At 44.0% G+C, this 16,210-nt stretch overlaps 4 protein-coding genes across 4 annotated transcripts; 2 read left to right on the forward strand and 2 right to left on the reverse strand.

Annotated features, from left to right (window-relative positions):
* The first annotated feature begins 122 nt into the window (after nt 1-122).
* Nucleotides 123-4,188, forward strand: LOC131881298 (cysteine and histidine-rich domain-containing protein morgana-like). Its single transcript, XM_059228131.1, has 5 exons — nt 123-458; nt 1,285-1,691; nt 1,776-1,949; nt 2,912-3,103; nt 3,839-4,188. The coding sequence occupies exons 1-5, from the start codon at nt 362-364 to the stop codon at nt 4,106-4,108; spliced, it is 1,140 nt and encodes a 379-aa protein (XP_059084114.1). The 5' UTR covers nt 123-361; the 3' UTR covers nt 4,109-4,188.
* LOC131881299 (uncharacterized) lies at nt 1,948-2,915 on the reverse strand. Its single transcript, XM_059228132.1, has 2 exons — nt 2,668-2,915; nt 1,948-2,579 (listed from the first exon to the last, which is right to left on the reverse strand). The coding sequence occupies exons 1-2, from the start codon at nt 2,823-2,825 to the stop codon at nt 1,973-1,975; spliced, it is 765 nt and encodes a 254-aa protein (XP_059084115.1). The 5' UTR covers nt 2,826-2,915; the 3' UTR covers nt 1,948-1,972.
* Nucleotides 4,189-9,741: 5,553 nt separating the features above from the next.
* LOC131881290 (long-chain-fatty-acid--CoA ligase ACSBG2-like) lies at nt 9,742-14,101 on the forward strand. Its single transcript, XM_059228118.1, has 12 exons — nt 9,742-10,451; nt 10,579-10,716; nt 11,041-11,228; nt 11,376-11,589; nt 11,692-11,877; nt 11,966-12,558; nt 12,636-12,747; nt 12,814-13,008; nt 13,095-13,267; nt 13,344-13,500; nt 13,585-13,746; nt 13,841-14,101. The coding sequence occupies exons 1-12, from the start codon at nt 10,305-10,307 to the stop codon at nt 14,099-14,101; spliced, it is 2,526 nt and encodes an 841-aa protein (XP_059084101.1). The 5' UTR covers nt 9,742-10,304.
* A 126-nt stretch (nt 14,102-14,227) lies between these two features.
* On the reverse strand, nt 14,228-16,190 carry LOC131881292 (protocadherin-like wing polarity protein stan). Its single transcript, XM_059228124.1, has one exon. The coding sequence runs from the start codon at nt 16,052-16,054 to the stop codon at nt 14,342-14,344; it is 1,713 nt and encodes a 570-aa protein (XP_059084107.1). The 5' UTR covers nt 16,055-16,190; the 3' UTR covers nt 14,228-14,341.
* Nucleotides 16,191-16,210: the final 20 nt, after the last annotated feature.

The following is a 16,210-nucleotide window of genomic DNA, read 5'->3' on the forward strand; positions in this document are numbered from 1 at the left end:
ACCAGTTTGGTGATAGATCACCACATCTGGTAGCATTGATCACCATTATCAATGATGAACATGGGCCTATGGCAACGCCCTCTAGCGATCTCTATCATCCCAACATGCCTAAGCCTAAAGAGGATCGAGTGAGGCTTGAAAGCCGTGCGTGCATGGGTGCCTGTTCTGTGGTTGCCAGTAGTTGGGTTTCCACGATCCCACCTCAGCCGAGTTATTATTAGCAACAGCTCCATTGGCCTCCTGTGGCCTCCCTCCTGTGGCCTCCGCTGAGACACACATCGATTGGATTTCGAGTCATTCTACACCCGTCTGCGGTTCGGGTTGGACCCCATCGGATTGGGGTTTATCTTGGGACTTGACCATGTCTCAAGCGAGCGATTTGGCCGGTGGCGGCGGCCTCCTGTGCTACAATCGAGGCTGTGGCCAGACCTTTGATCCCCAAAACAACCCCGACGAGGGTGAGTTCGTTGGATGATCTGCCATTCGGGACTGGATGTCGAGTTGATTTGAACAATTGTTGCATTAGAAGCAAGTTAGAAGCAAGTTAGAAGCAAGTTAGAAGAAACTCAAAAGAGAGATCAAAAAACAAAAGCAATCCAAGTTCCCTCCTTATTCACTGATCAGAGACGGACGATCTCTTGTCATGGGTTTCATCCAAAAGAAAGTAATACGTACTACCATTGTAACGTATCCTAAGAGTCGATCAGCTCGGCTTTATTATATAACCGGCCAAGTTGTCAGGTTGGTATCGCAACATTATTCAATTTGTATATCAATATTAGCAGCGCTTGACTTAATCCATTCTTGGCTAAGTTCATTTTTCCATCTGTACTGTACATACCTATCTATATACGTCCAATAAATGAAGGCAGGGTTCTTTCTGGCCTGAGAGAAGAAATGTCCCTTTCATTGCCAAAATGAACATTTTTGGGACAAATTTACCAGGAAAAAGTATGTTCTGGATCGTCGGTCCTTCTTTAGCATGATATATGATTTTCTATCTTATCGAAAGGAGTTGGAAAAGAAATGACGTATCCTAAACAATTATATTTTGCAGTACAGAGGACTGCTGATTAGTTAGTAGTGGAGACTCTGAAAAAAAAAATGCCTTTTTTGGATCAATATACTTAAAGAATGTCATCACTAAAGGTCAGTTTTATGATTGTCTTGTATTGATTATGTTGATAATTTAGCGATAAATCAAGTCTTGAAGGCAAACATAGTTTGAATTGGTTTTCAGTGTGAAGTGAACGTCCTTGATCTTATCTATTCTTCATGGATCAGGTTGCCGGTATCATCCGGGCGCTCCTTTCTTTCACGATGCTTACAAAGGCTGGACTTGTTGCGATAAAAAAGCCACGGACTTCACTGAATTTCTCAACTTCCCGGGATGCACCCAAGGACAGCATTCTCGTGTCAAGCCCGAAGAACCCGCCAATATCACGGGTGACGTGAACAATCCATTAAATAAGTCGGATGAGCCCGTGTTAGCCCATCCGCCGCCAATAGTCCAACGGATGGCCCGACCCAAAGCGGGTGAACTTTCCTCTAGTATCCGCCTAAAACCCACGTCGATCGCACCTGGGCTTTTAACGGTCACCTCAACGGCTAATGATAAGCCCGGGGCCAAGTCAAGTGCGGATACTCCCATCGCCGTGGGCGAGGCGTGCAAAAACGGAGGTTGCCAAAAAGTAAGAGAGACAAACTCAACTGAGATGAACTTTTATTGCCTTTTGTTCAATCAAGGAAATAATTGGTTTGATTTAATAATTTAGCGATATACGGATGGACCGGAAGACTTGGAAACCTGCCAATATCACCCGGGTAGTCCCATCTTCCACGAGGGACTGAAGTTTTGGTCATGTTGCCAACGTCGAACTTCGGACTTCACGGCCTTTCTCAATCAAGTTGGATGCGAGTCCGGCCAGCATTGTTGGCGAAAACCGACGGTAAGTTTTCGAGCCGTTAATCACTATTTGACTCTAGCTTTGACAAAATGGCGCAAGAGCGTGCCCACTCTCCGATTGTGAAGCATGTCATAGACAAACTCGTCTTCCGTGATCAAATTCGTCCGATAAGGAAACTCCACCATGGTGGAGAGCACATTAGTCGCGCTTTCGGTCAAGCTAGACTTTGAGATCGGCTCATTGGACATCAAATCGATCAGCTGTTCCAAGATTGGGCCGAACATCGAGATGGGGATTTCTCCTGCCGCATTGGTGTCATGCATTCTAAACACCCAGTGAAAGAAGTGTTGAGCTTGATGAAGGTGATGCAAGGATTCGCTCATGAGGAGAACTTCCCGGAAGCCAATCATCTTTGTGCCCCATCCTTGCTTGTCCCGCGCCAGGATCTCGAATGCCAAATTGACCCAGGGAACTTTCTTGGCATCATCCATGACGTCTATGCATTGAGATTTCAAAGTCGGTAGACTCATAAAGCCCGATGGGTTAACCTTTCGGAATTTCAAATACCGGAGATGCAACGTGCTCTCGTCCAAATTAGTCTGCTTGAGGAGACATTTGAGGAAATGTCCGGGACAAGCGACATTGCCTTTCAATCTAGAGATTTCGTCCTCACTTTTGAAGTGGGAGAGAGCAGAATAAGAGAATATTTATCACCCAATGACCTGGCGTCACAAAAATATCATGAAGTTGAATTTCTTACTCTGAAATATCGTCAAATTCTCTGGCCACGGATTGCTCTTTCACTAATCTCGGTTTTCCTCGTCGGTTCCTCATGGCTCGATGTCGTGAAAATGACACAACCAAAGCTTTGGTTCTTATCGTAGCATGAATGCTCGGTAATGGTAAGGGCTTGGACATGGTGTTTTTTTAGTTTGACAAGCCTTCGGTTCCGATCTTTTTCCCGGGGGTGAAAATGGCCTTTAAATTTGCTGTTTCGTTTTCAGGTCGGCTCGGAGGCCTCGGTCGATTGTCGTTTTGATTGGCACCAAACCGCGACCAAAGTGACTGTTGCTATCTATGCGAAGAAGTACGACCCTCGGATTTCTTTCGTTGAAGTAGGTCCGATTCACTTGCGAGCGCATGTCTTCTTCCCTGCGGAGGACGCGGCCTTCGATCTCGACGTTGAATTGCATGGGGTAAGTCCAAGCAGGCTCGAGGACTCCAATAAATAATAATCGTTGCAACGAAAAGGAACGATCCTGATCACGATCCTTTCCTTTTGAGCGTCTCCTCGCGACCAGTCAATGAACGAAAATAGTGCCAGACCAAAAGAGTATTTAAGCCAAGATACAATTCCTTTTTTGACGTAGTGTTTCCCCCCTGAATTAAGTCGAAGAGGGAGAGAGAGGGTTATTTGAATATTTAGTTGAGTTTTTTCAGTTAACTGAAGTTTTTAAGACCATTTTCCGTCCAACACTACTTTACACCTCCATGAGGCTATCTCAAAATCCTTACAACGGCCACGAACCTTTCAGCCTTTTGTAATGGTTCACTGGATATACCTAATGACGCTGCCAATTGATTTCGTAGCGAAAGATTGAACAAATATTTGTTTTCACACGATGATGTGTCGAATAAGTTTGAAAAGGCACAACCAGTCTGCGGTTAAGAATAAGGGGCTTAAGTATGCTGCTGGAAGTGATAAGCTTGAAATGTTTCATCGCGGCACAAGGTATCCCTGTCAAAGTTTTGCCTGGGATCATGTCAAGTCCAGTTTAAATTTGTTTTTGGACGGACGTCACAGAGTTCGAAGCCTAGGGGAACCGAAAGTTCTTATCCACCTCGATCCTTTGTCTCTTGCGTGACCTGACTCTCTGGGCAGAAGAATATACCAAGAAAAGGAAATAATAACCAAATCGCCTTTTCACTAGATTGTCGATGTGGAGCAGAGCTGTTACAGCATGATGGGAACGAAAATTGAAATTCATTTGGTGAAGGCTGAACCGGGCTCTTGGACCAACCTCGATATCCCAAAACGAAGCGACCCCTTGGCCCTTGCCAATATAAGTGATGAACCAACGCTTGAGTCGAATATGGAGCAAGTGGACGCTCTCGATCTCGACGATTTGGACCTGACACCCAATGCTCTCAAGCTATCCACAGAAGCTTCCAATGGTCGAATTCGGAACGATATCGTCTAGCACATTGTGTGTGTCTCTGCGTGTGAATGCGCAATCATTATTTTTCGGTCATACCAAATAAACCCGATTTTGTCAACAAACATAGATGGATCATTTCCACGAGTTATGCATGATCTGGATCGTCGTAACCCGTTTGGGAATTGAAAGAACTCTTTGTTGCGATGGTCAATGTAGGCCAGAGACGCCCCCACTAATTCGTGGTGAATTCAAGTCAGGCACTCGAAAGTTGTTCAATTGGTCTTTGTCTCATATCTTTGAAAGTTTGTGCCTACGCTGTTACACGTGAGTAGGACTGCGCGGCTTTACGCATCACAATGGCTCTACCGCAAAACGAGACAAGAATCGAGTGGTTCTCAAGTAACGAACTCCAGTTAAGCCGACCCACCATTGGTGCGTTGACACCAACTAGACGAGTTGCTCAGAGATCAACCCCAATGGCTCAGTGTATTCCGGTCCGAGATGTAAGCGCCAGTCGAAGAGCTAGAGTGGGCACAAAAAAAGCCACTGGAATGAAGGAGAACGCCCGTTTCTGATTGCCGACTGTCGACGTTCAGTCCAAGGTCAGGTCGCCGTTGCCCATAAATCAGCTTCGAGTGGCTTCAGGCCCAGGATGATCAGGAGTCTAGTTCTTTGGAATTTAAGGATGGGATTAGTTGAATCAAGATCAAATACACCTCCCATCATTAAAACGGTCAAAAAGAGCAATTGAACTTTGCTGGGTTTGGATTGCTGGATGGTCGGGTATGATTGAAATACCCATTTCCCTAACAACTTGAACTCTATAGAGGCCTAGGAATGTTACAAATTTGAAATATCGTTCAAAAGACCCATATGGTGCTGATTCATCCCTCTTCGTTCACCGTTGATCAGGTGCATCCGCTATTTTTCTGATAGTAACTAAAACGCGTTTGGTAATGCATTTTACTCCACGAGTTCAAGAATGACCATTTGATTAAATCATTAATTGAGCATACCAAAAGCTGGCTGGTTGCTCTGACAGGCCCATTTTGCCAACTGAAATGCTCTTGAAGCCTCAACTCCCCTTCATGTTAACGGTACCTGCAAATCCTCCTAAGAAATGTCAAAGCCACAACCACGCCATATTGTCCATCCTTAGATAACATACTTGGTCCAGCCAATCTTGGCCATGGTCAAGATCAACTAACACGCCCGCAATTGCGTATACACTGTATGATGTAGTACATCTGCTCATGGACACTGTCTATACACACACTACGGACTTCAATTGTCAGAGGTGGGCTTGGATGTATTTTTATTCGCAAAGCATTTATGGGAAATGAAACAGCATCAAACTGACCACGAAAGTTGGAATATTGCAAATTTTACCCGATAATAGTACAAAATCACAAAGAGTGATGATTAGCCTTCGAAAACCTGAAAAAGTACTGTTTTGGGCCTGTTTTGTCAAAACTTCAATTTTTTCCCGTTTTTTTTCATTATTTTTTTCCCTTTCTGACTTTAGAACACCTTTAGGCCACTTTGCCCTTTGAGTCGATCTGTTTTCTTCTTAATTTGTTTTCCTCCTTGTGGACATTCTTCACTTACTTTTGGACAGCATCCAGACGATTTTAGCAATTTTATCTCTTGGTTCGGTCTGAATTTTCACAGGTTTTACAAACCACTGCAAGGAATGTAATCCCCGGTACTATCAAAAGAAAGATAATGATTTGTCTAATTCTTAGCTCCTAAACTTTACACAGTATTTGATCTACCAACGAATTTGAATATCAAATTCAACTCCCTGTTTTCTGTTTGTATAGTCAGCAAAAAAGGGAGCTGCAATTGAGCTCTGGGTTTGATCCAACCAAAAATCAACTGGGCATTAGTCGTTTCTCATTAAAAGCAACAGATTAGAGGTACAATTCCTTTGGGGAAAAGAGTAATTTGTCACACAACCATGACTTACCAAAAAATGTGATAGCTATACTCGTTACATTTACTTTTACTAAAATTTTAGATGACCAATATTTCAGGTTTTTTGCCTCATCCAGACCATACTTTGCTTACTTAATGGTTTTATTTTTGTTTCAAAAAGTTCTAAAATTTCAAGTTTTCCTGCCAACATGTGCTGTATATATGTATGTATTCAAGTTAGCGCTGAATTACTCCCATTCTTGGCCATGCTCGTTTTACTAAGCCAATGGAAATGCATAATAGGAAAATATATTTTTTTTCTCCAAACTTAAACTTCTTCGACAGTATCATTCTAATGGGGAAAACATGCCGCATGCTTTTTTGAAAATTGAAACTTGGAGGTGGAAGGCATATTTAAAAAGTCAAAAGAAATAAATCCAGGGTGGAGATTTCAAATCTGGACAAAGTTAAGGTATCATAAAGTAGTTTACGTTGCGGAATCAATTTTGTTATTTTTGAAAAATCAAACCTAAGAAAACACATTTGTTGACTTCGGTTTTATTTTTTCGCTGTTATTTAAAACTGTCTTCGAAAACGTGTCAAAAAATTTAAACCTCGACAGTGTTTGATTGAACAGCTTAAGTATTTCCCAAATATTTAGCAACTCTCAAAAAACTTTCCAGTATAAGTATCAAATGTACATGTTTTACCTTCTTCTGGAGTACATATTATTTAGATATTTCACATCTAAAACTGACATGTTTCCCTGAGCTCAGCTAATGATGGAGAATAAAGTTATAGATGGATGTGTAAAGACATGAGAAATTTTGTGCAACAAAATCAAGCCAAAGGAAGAATGCGCTCCGAGTCAGGTCTTTTTGTTCAACAGAATTTTAATGAGAAGATATAAACAATCCAGCACTGCAAGTTTAACAAGATCTGAAACCACAAACGCATTCATTGTTGTTAGAAGTAAGCACAATATCCAGCCATGAAGGTTCTTTCTTTAGGATTTATGAAAATATACAAAAATGTAAATTTCTGTTAAGATTGCCTTGGTTGCCAAGAGAGAAACGGAAAATTAAATGCCACTCTGGAACATGAAAAAAGGAATGAGTGACGAGTATTTTCTGTTTTTGGGGTCGTTACAATTACAGCATTCTAAAATGTAGTGGGATTTCAGTTCCTTTTTCGAAAAAAGGAACGAATTACTAAAATTTCGTTACTACAGCCCTGAAAACCAGAATCATTTAGTAAACCAAAGCGCCCTCAGCAATCCTAACCTTCAGAAGGGAATCACTTGTATACAAGAACATACGCATCAATTAAAAAAGTGTATTAATGTCAAAACTTGCAAGAAAAAAATCTCAATTTCTTGTGAATAAAATGAAGAAGCTCAATGAATAACTATGAAATGCAGTTAAGTACGTCTCATTTTGTAACTGAAAAGAATGTAGCAAAGAGAATAAAAGAAGCTAGAAACGACTGATTGTCCATGCATGAACATTTTTACCTATTGAAACATGTTTTTTGCATTTGTACACCTTTTTGTGCATTCCTTTTTTTCATTTTCTCAATTTTTTCACTTTCTCATTTTTTTGTATTTTGCCTAGCTTTTAAGAAATATTTTGGTCAAAAAGACAATTTTTTTTTCTGAGATCTAGTGATAATATTTTAAGCTTAGTTATTTCCGGGCTACTTTTATCATTAATTGAAAAGCAACTCAAGCCAAGAGGAGTATATTGCCCTACTCTTTAATGGTCCTCGAAACTTGACGTGAAAGCTGGGGCTTTTGATAAGCGAATAACGCTTAACTTGCTAAGCACCCACCTGTGTCGAGAGTATCCTATAGTATCTCCTGAAGGTGATAACTACTACTTTTTGGTGGCGATACTGCTGGTTTTCATCTACGTTCTAGCATCCCGTCAACACGTCTTATCCCAAACACCCGGAATCGACGTCATTCGAGTAATAGATTGCCTAGTCCATAACCACTCGAATGGAGGTGCGCGAGCAACACCAAGGAATCGAGAATAAAAGTAATAACCACAAGCCCAATAAAGGAATTAGTCATCATCATCGCAGCATGATCACTTCTCAAGATCTTAATGATGTCAAAACATTGGCCAAAAATGATTTTGTAAGGGGATTGTTTCGATTTTCTCGCGAACAATGAAATCATAATCTCATTCTATTGCATGGAATACTCCATGTCGTGCGCTATTCGTCAAATACAAGTAAATCTTGCCGCACTGATACTCGTGTACATTTTTGATCTGACCATCATGGTACAAAATCTTCCTCTATCATTTAGGTTGATCATTCCCCAATCTTTTATTGAGATAGGAGACAATCAGCAACGGCAATAAAAAGAAGACTGATCATGGCTGGGCCAAGATGACAGATCCCGTTCTAATCTATAGCTGTTTGCCCCATGATCATTTCATAAATCGTCAGAAAAGGTAATCCTGTTCAACACCCACAAGAGATGGCAAAGAAAAAGAAGACGAATTGACGGAATGTCATAGAAAAGTTGCCTGCACGACCAATCAATCACGTACCTACAAAGTGGCATTACAATGCGTTCAACCCGTAGCAGCATATTTTGTTCTTTTATTGATGATCTACTGGTAAAGTTCGGTGATTGACTCGTGAATAGAAGCTTCGATTTGTCTTTCAGACTGTAATAACCGTCTTCTCTCACTCGATCCGAGGGCACCCAGGGCACCCAGGGCACCCAGGGCCCTCTCTCTCTCTCTCCTGCCTGAATCCTGATTGAACGGAGGAGGTGAGGAGGAAGTCGTATCCCGAAGGATCTCGATCTCATTACGAGCCCTCGAACAGGACGTCTTTTCCAATGATCACTTTCCGAAGTCTCGCATTTTGAGAAGTCCAAGTCGTCGGAACTTGACAGAAAACACCAACGTGTACGATCCTCTCTTCTCAAGCTATCCTTCAATCTATCTGCGTAATGGCAAGGAAACGTATTTGTTGTGCGTATGAAACGCGCCCATGATGATAGCTACGGGATGCTGCCACCATCTTTATGAAGGCAAGATCAAGGAGAGATGTGACGGGCCTCCTATGTTGTACCTATTTTGTTTCGGTCATACGAGTATTAGGATCTACCGTTTGTTCTTTACCTCCCAATGGAACGCGCTAGTCTTAAAAAATGCAAACGGCAGATTGACGCAAATACGAGGGGTTGACAACTTTAAGCAGGACGTGTATTATTCATTCATTAAAATGTAGTTCTGAACTTCAAGCCTCCGTATTTGTCGTCATGGCTTTCGAGACGCACTTTCTTTATGAAATTCAGTGAAATTTTATCGCGTGAAAAAAAGTCGCCAGCCAGTGAAAGTGAATTGTTGTTTTTTAAGCATGGAAAAAGTGCAAGTTGTTACTCCACATTAAGCAGTCCTAAAACTTATAGCAATGGTCAGTGGAGTAGCTAAAAGTTTTTCAATAATGCAGATCCAATTAAAAATATACTGGACTGGCTGACATTTCACAGTGACCGTTTGGGTTGGTCCCTTCCTCGTACAAGTCTTGTAGAATTGACAAGCGCAACTTGAAAGTGCCTGTGAACGACAGGCAAGTCGAATGGAAGACGACAACGATGTTGGCCTTGTTGGATGTGTGGTGCGTACGCAACAACAACGCATGTACGCATGCACATTGAATGAGAAGAGGTGGGTCCTGAGTGGTTCTAACTGAACAACGAAGAGGATAAGTAAATAGTCTCGGTCTATTCACTGCGTACACTGTCCATTTCATTAACGTACGCAGGGACTGCAGCGGGCAACAGTAGTAGAGTGAGTAGAGTTCTTCTGGAAACGCTAGCAAGAGCAAAACACTGTCTATTCGTATGTACTCCGATGAAGTAGGGATATAGCAATGAACCCTCGGGTAGCGAGATCGATGTGTTGCTCCTAGCTGGTCGTCGTGTATTGCGGAGCGATGTTCAGACACCTGGGAATTTGAGAGCGGGATGGATGGATATACACGATATATGCTTTACCGCCATGTCGTGGGAGATCGAACGAGATGAGTGAAGCACACCTCTGCACACGACTCACACACGCACACACGCACAAACAGACAGCGACTCACCCAATGCTGTAAGTAGAAGTAAGGTCCTTAAACGATCACGACCAACAGCGAGAAGTTCCCCCTTGCTTCCCTTCGCCTTGATTGCTTTGAACTCTGTGGAACGAGCAGTGCTAAATCATATCGAGACTCGAGAGCATCCCGCTCTAGTTCTCTGGATTCACGTGCATAGCTGGTGTTGTTATCGCCGGGGTTTTGCTCAAGTGAAGTGATGTCAAAAATGAGGAAAGCTCGGGCCACCTCCTTAAAGGAGCCGGCCTCTCGAAAGGCCTCGGGTATGGCCCATCTTCTCAGTGCTTTACATCAAAATGCCGCAGCCGTGGTCAACTCGAAATCCCAACTCAATGGACCTGATCAGGTAGGCCACATTTTCTGACTACGTATGGTATGTGGAAATACAAAAATATGATACCGTTAAGATTGTTATGATTGGAGCTCGAACTCGAGGAATGAACGATATTGCTTGCACGTGATTCTTTATCTAGGTGCTCATTTCCGAGAGTTTCAGCACCACTCGACGCAACGAAAGCGTCAAAGTGCGTCATGAAGATCAAGGACTGGGCTCGGAGGAACCCATTTCTATCCCCACCATGTTCAGAGATATCTACGAGGCCTATCCTGATGTAAGTTAAAAGCCAATTAACCTTTTCCGTGATTTATTCTTGAACTGAGAGCATCCCAAACTTGAAGGGGAAGTGGGAAAACGAACCAATCAAAATCACCAATGTAGTATTGCATGAGAAAAGTAGCAAGCTATTCTTCTTACACCATCTCGGGCGTGCTCGGATTTCGTGATCTCTTTCAAAGGAAGAGGAACCGATTTTGATACCAATTATTTTATTTTTCTCATTTTTATTTCTATTATCCTCGCCTGCCATTGGATGTGTTGATTTTTACGAGTCGATCATCGATGTTTGACGTGATCATTTTTTATTGTCGGTTCTCAGACCGTGGCGCTTCGAGCCAAATGCGAGGGCAAATTAAAGGAGTGGACCTATGAGCAGTACTACGAAGAGGTCAGGGTCGTGGCAAGAGCCTTCATTCATCTTGGTCTTCATCGACACCATTCCGTAGCGATCATGGGGGCCAATTCTCCGGAATCGGTCATTGCCAACTTGGGTGCTATTTTCGCAGGGTGCGTACATGTTCAATCATCTTCGCCATTGGACCTCACCAGGGTGTTGTAGTTGTTGCTGTAGTTGTTGTTGTCGTCGTCTATTGGTCGACCGCATCATGGCCTAAGGTCTAATGATGAGTCTTTTGTTTATGTTGATGCCCATAGCGGGATCTCCATGGGACTTCAACGCCAATTATGTTCGGATGACATTGCCAAAATCGCGATCGATGCCAAGGCGGATGTCATTGTGGTGGAGAATGAGGCCATCTTGAAGCGAATCCTCTTGATCCAGCACAAACTTCCCGAGCTTCGAGCCATCATACAAATTCAGGGTGAGCCATCGCTCTCAGACAAACGCAGGCTTCATCGCACACACAAAGTGAGTATTCGGGTCCATTCTCCCTCCACACACACACGATATATGAAACACGAATAAGTCGTACCCGATGCGTTCAACCCTATCATTATGCTGTATTTGTAGAAGCATATCTTGTCGTGGACTCAGGCTTTGGATATTGGGAAGGAAACCAACGAAGGGCATTTGGACGACCGGCTCATCCGAGTAGCCATCAACCAATGTTGCACACTGGTTTACACGTCGGGCGCATCGGGAGGTCCGAAAGGGATCATGCTCTCGCATGATAATCTCACATGGTCATCCAAAATGGTCAGTGCATTCATTTCTCTCTACGCATATCCTAGATCGTTGGATTAGGATTGGTGGTAATGATCAACATTGTCAACGACGATTTCAGCTCTTAGGCGTGCTGCGAGCTCCGGGTTTTAACCGACTTCCATCGCCTGGGGAGGAGATCATTCTCAGCTTGTTGCCGGCTTCGTCCGTTACCGCTCATATCCTGGATATCTATTACACCATGAGCATTGCCGGTACACTTTGCTTTTACGACGAAGACATATTGAACGACATGAGCTCGTTCTTTGACGCCGTTGCCACCATCCAGCCCACTGTTTTCTGTGCCTCACCCCACATTTACGAGCGTATTTACCAACGCTTCCGAGAGAATCGCCGACAAATGTCCGGCTTTCAAAAACTCTTCTTGGATTGGTCCAGTAGTACAGTCCGGATGAAACATGTGCGAGGTCGGATTCCCAACCAGACGGCCAACTCGGGCATTCTCAACCAATGGCAAACGGCCATGGCTAAGAACACGGTTTGCAAGAAACACAAAGAGGCCTTGGGATTTCAAGCTCGAACGGTGTTTCTGTCGATTGGTGAACCAATGTGCAAGGAGATCCTCACCTTTTTGGCAGGCTATGATATTGTCATACACGAGATGTATGGATATCCCGAGACTTGTGGACTCCTATCGGCTAACATCCCGAAAAGGTATGATCCGCGGAGCATGGCTCTATCTTGACAAGGAGATCATATTACGAATGTGGTTTTTATTTCCATCCATGCAGGTATTGCAAATTGGGGACATCTGGCAAGGCTGTTCCTGGGGTAAAAGTGAAACTGATTCCTACTCAAGTGGTCCAGCCGTTGATTGACGATGATCATACCGAAGCTGGAGAGGTACCAATTCAATGGTAGACGATGCAAACATATTGATATTTGTTCAATCTATGTGAATACCAACAGATTGCGACCTGGGGGCGCCATATCTTTATGGGCTACCTAAATCGAGACGGAGATACGAAAGATTGCTTAACTTCGGACGATTGGCTCAAGTTTGGCGTGGCTGGATTAATGGACACGGACGACTTTCTTTTGGTGCAAGGGAAACCCTCGGACTGGATTCGACTCAAAAGCGGCGAACTCATTTCCCCTCAGAGGGTAATAATCTACGAGTGCTACACATTAGCTTCGTTACTATGTGTACCCTAATAACCCAATGTATTCATCCCTCTTGCCTTTACTAGATAGAGCAACTTGTCCGATTGGAAATTCCGTCGGTGCAGCACGTGGTCTTAGTCGGAAATGGTGAAACCCATCTGGCTGCTTTACTTACACTCCAGACCAAAATCGAGGAGGTTTCTCAAACCCCGACAAAAGAGCTCTCGGAGGAAGCCAAGAGATGGTGTCGACATGCCAAGTACGATTAAAGCTCCACCAACTCAACTCCAAAAGAGACGCTAATGCATTAGTTGATTTGGCTCTTGTCCCTCTAGGTACGATCTCCATTTCGTGGCCGAAGTGGTCGAAAAGCTCGAGCTTGGACTTCAGCACGCATTCCAAGCGGGAATTGATCGGGCTAATCTCGGTGCTTCGTCTCTGTCACACACGATTGGAGATTGGAGACTAATTCCTGAGGCTTTTAAGTATCAGGTATGCATTGTACGATAAATGGAAACGCTTGATAGAAATGGTTCTAAAAGTGGGATTGGATTGGCTCATCATTTGATTTTTTAGACTGGCGAACTCGGACTGGGAATGGAATTGATTCGCCCAAACGTCATGGAAAACAATATCACATGCATTCGCTCGCTTTTCATTCATGAGGGAACCGTATGTTCCAATGACCAATCAAATTTGCTTCAAATTCAAGTCACATTGAGCCCTCAGTTATCGCAGGTATTATTGAATGCCTTATTTCGCCACACCAACATATTTATGAGCACTCTAAATCTGACAAAGCAATTCCCATTTACATTTACGGGTGTTTCAGATCAAGGAGGAAGACGAGAGCAAGGCCTCCTCGCGAACCTCGATCGATCGTTTGCGCGATGAAGTCGTGGTCATCGCCAAACGAGAGCAAGACACGAACGAGATTGAAACGGTGGAAGTGCACTATGACGGAGAAATCACCGAATCCTCAGAGACAAGCGATGCATCGTCTAAAAGCTCATTTGGGAGGAAAATCTCAGATTCGCTCAATAACAACGAACTGTCAAACGATATCGTGAAGGCGAGAATCACGAGGAAGTAGAACCGCCCGAACACACAAAACAGGCATCTGCAGGGCATTCATTCATTCATTGACTGAAAGGAACAACTATCAAGAATGTTATTCATATTATTTAAAACAAATTAAAGATCTTCCTACATCATAAAATACGTCACCCTCCATACGTCTAGAAATCAAATCTCGCGTTTCCATGACGAAGAATATTATTATTTGTGTTTAATAATGCTCCCTATCAATATTATTATTAAACAAGTCTGTCTATCAATCTTGATTATCCACTTGATCCTCATCGTCGATTTTCTCTTTGGGAGGGCAGAGTTTCTTCCTGAATCGATCCAAAATGTCTCGGACGCTTTCGTTGGCGGTGCAATGAAAGAAGAAAACAATTCCACCCACGACTCCATTGATGATGGTAAATATCGAATAAAGATAAATATTCTGTTCGTACTCGGCAAGGGTTCCAATGGCAAACGAGCAAAACACCAAAGGAAGGATGAAGATCAGCGTGCGTTGCATGATCTTGGCGGTTTTCCGTTGCCTCTTGTCCACATCATCGAGCTGGGTGTATTTGTCAGAGGATCCGGCGGATTCCACGATGGCAAAGGTCAGGACTACCAGAATAATGATTGGAATATATTGGCCATACATCAGGTTCGTGTCCATCTGAAGCCAACAATGGTACGAAGCTCCGTAGTGGCGATACTCAAAGCACATATTGAAGAGCACAATCACGAAAGCGCATCCCCACCCGACCAGAGTGTTTTGAACGCGGGTCATCAAGCCATCCCGATGGACCACCCATGCCACCATTGAGTACATGTGAACGGCTTCCAAGAACATGAAGACGAAGCAGGCCGTGAAGAAGAAGTGTATCAATATCGACAAAATCCGGCATGCTTCGGGATTGCTTTCATACACCGAAGGCAGCATACAGATATGCGCAAGCAGTAAGGCTATCTCCATGTTCATGTGGATGACACGCGATGAATCAAAGATTCTCAACATGAAGAAAAGGCCCAAAGAAAGCCCTAAGAAGATGATTATCAACGTGGACGCACCACGGGTAATGACATTACTAACGGCTTTCTGGGCAGCAGGCATGGTTGGGATCGGTCGCGGGGTCGGAGTGGTCGGAGGTGGAGCCACGCAAGCATTCTTGTCCTCGGTCATAATGGTGCCAAGTTGACATTGACATTCTGTGACTGGATCTTGGTCGGTGCTTTTATCTACACATTTGGCGAACGGGGGACAGCTCACGAACTGGCAAGGGTTCGGGCACTTTTCTCGATTCCATGAGTTGCAAGGCTCAAACGTTTCGTTGAACTGATTACCAACGCATGATTCCTCATATTCCAATTCGAAAAGGTCCAAGGAATCGCCTTCTTTAAATAGAGACGACCGCTTCCTCCGCTCCACACCCGCATCACCGTTTGAATTATTAGCAGTCACATTAGCATTTGCCGTGGCTTCAGTCGTCGCGTTAACCGCATCCGTCCCATTAATCGCGTCCGTTCCATTTCCCGCGGATGTGCTAACATTGGGGTTATGGTCCACAGAAATGCCCTCCGCTTTCTTTCGAATGGTTCCACACATGGTGTACCGACGTCGAGTGCCTCGCGCACACACGTTGGAACAATCCGACCAAGCCGACCACAAAAAATCCCCCGGCAATTGGCAGGCGTGGGTGTTACATGGGTGCATATCCGTGTCGTTCTTGCCGGTTACGGGCTCTGGCACACACGGGGCTCCGCCCATTTGTGGGGATGGCTTGGAACATGACCGATATCGCTGCCTCACTCCGCCTCCACATATGACAATCACGCTGGGATCGTTGGCTTTGACGCACGGGGTCAGGAATCGGCTCCAGGGACTCCACGCTCCATCCACTTTTGTTCCATGGGTTGGATCAAGACGCAGAATAAAGGTCGCAACCACCGCCAATCCCAAACGGGTGAGGTTGATTGGCTTCACCATTTCATCGTCTTGAGGAAGTTCGCGCGAATCTACTTTAGTTCCTTCGAGAGGAAAAAAGCGAACTGAGCACTGATCCGTCCTAGAAACCTTGTCCAACTAATTGCTTTGGAGACCAAGCAATGGTGGTCAAGGAGAGAAGCACCGTCCAATAGCCGT

This window comes from Tigriopus californicus, chromosome 5 (genome assembly GCF_007210705.1).
Source record: "Tigriopus californicus strain San Diego chromosome 5, Tcal_SD_v2.1, whole genome shotgun sequence".
Classification (NCBI taxonomy): domain Eukaryota; kingdom Metazoa; phylum Arthropoda; class Copepoda; order Harpacticoida; family Harpacticidae; genus Tigriopus; species Tigriopus californicus.

Coding starts and splice junctions, on each gene's coding strand:
- LOC131881298 (XM_059228131.1), top strand. CDS start 362: ATGTCTCAAGCGAGCGATTTGGCCGGTGGCGGCGGCCTCCTGTGCTAC. Junction 1,950..2,911: donor ATTGTTGGCGAAAACCGACG/GTAAGTTTTCGA, acceptor TTTCGTTTTCAG/GTCGGCTCGGAGGCCTCGGT. Junction 3,104..3,838: donor TCGACGTTGAATTGCATGGG/GTAAGTCCAAGC, acceptor CCTTTTCACTAG/ATTGTCGATGTGGAGCAGAG.
- LOC131881299 (XM_059228132.1), bottom strand. CDS start 2,825: ATGTCCAAGCCCTTACCATTACCGAGCATTCATGCTACGATAAGAACC. Junction 2,580..2,667: donor GAATTTGACGATATTTCAGA/GTAAGAAATTCA, acceptor CCACTTCAAAAG/TGAGGACGAAATCTCTAGAT.
- LOC131881290 (XM_059228118.1), top strand. CDS start 10,305: ATGTCAAAAATGAGGAAAGCTCGGGCCACCTCCTTAAAGGAGCCGGCC. Junction 11,878..11,965: donor TCACATGGTCATCCAAAATG/GTCAGTGCATTC, acceptor CGACGATTTCAG/CTCTTAGGCGTGCTGCGAGC. Junction 13,747..13,840: donor TGAGCCCTCAGTTATCGCAG/GTATTATTGAAT, acceptor CGGGTGTTTCAG/ATCAAGGAGGAAGACGAGAG.
- LOC131881292 (XM_059228124.1), bottom strand. CDS start 16,054: ATGGTGAAGCCAATCAACCTCACCCGTTTGGGATTGGCGGTGGTTGCG.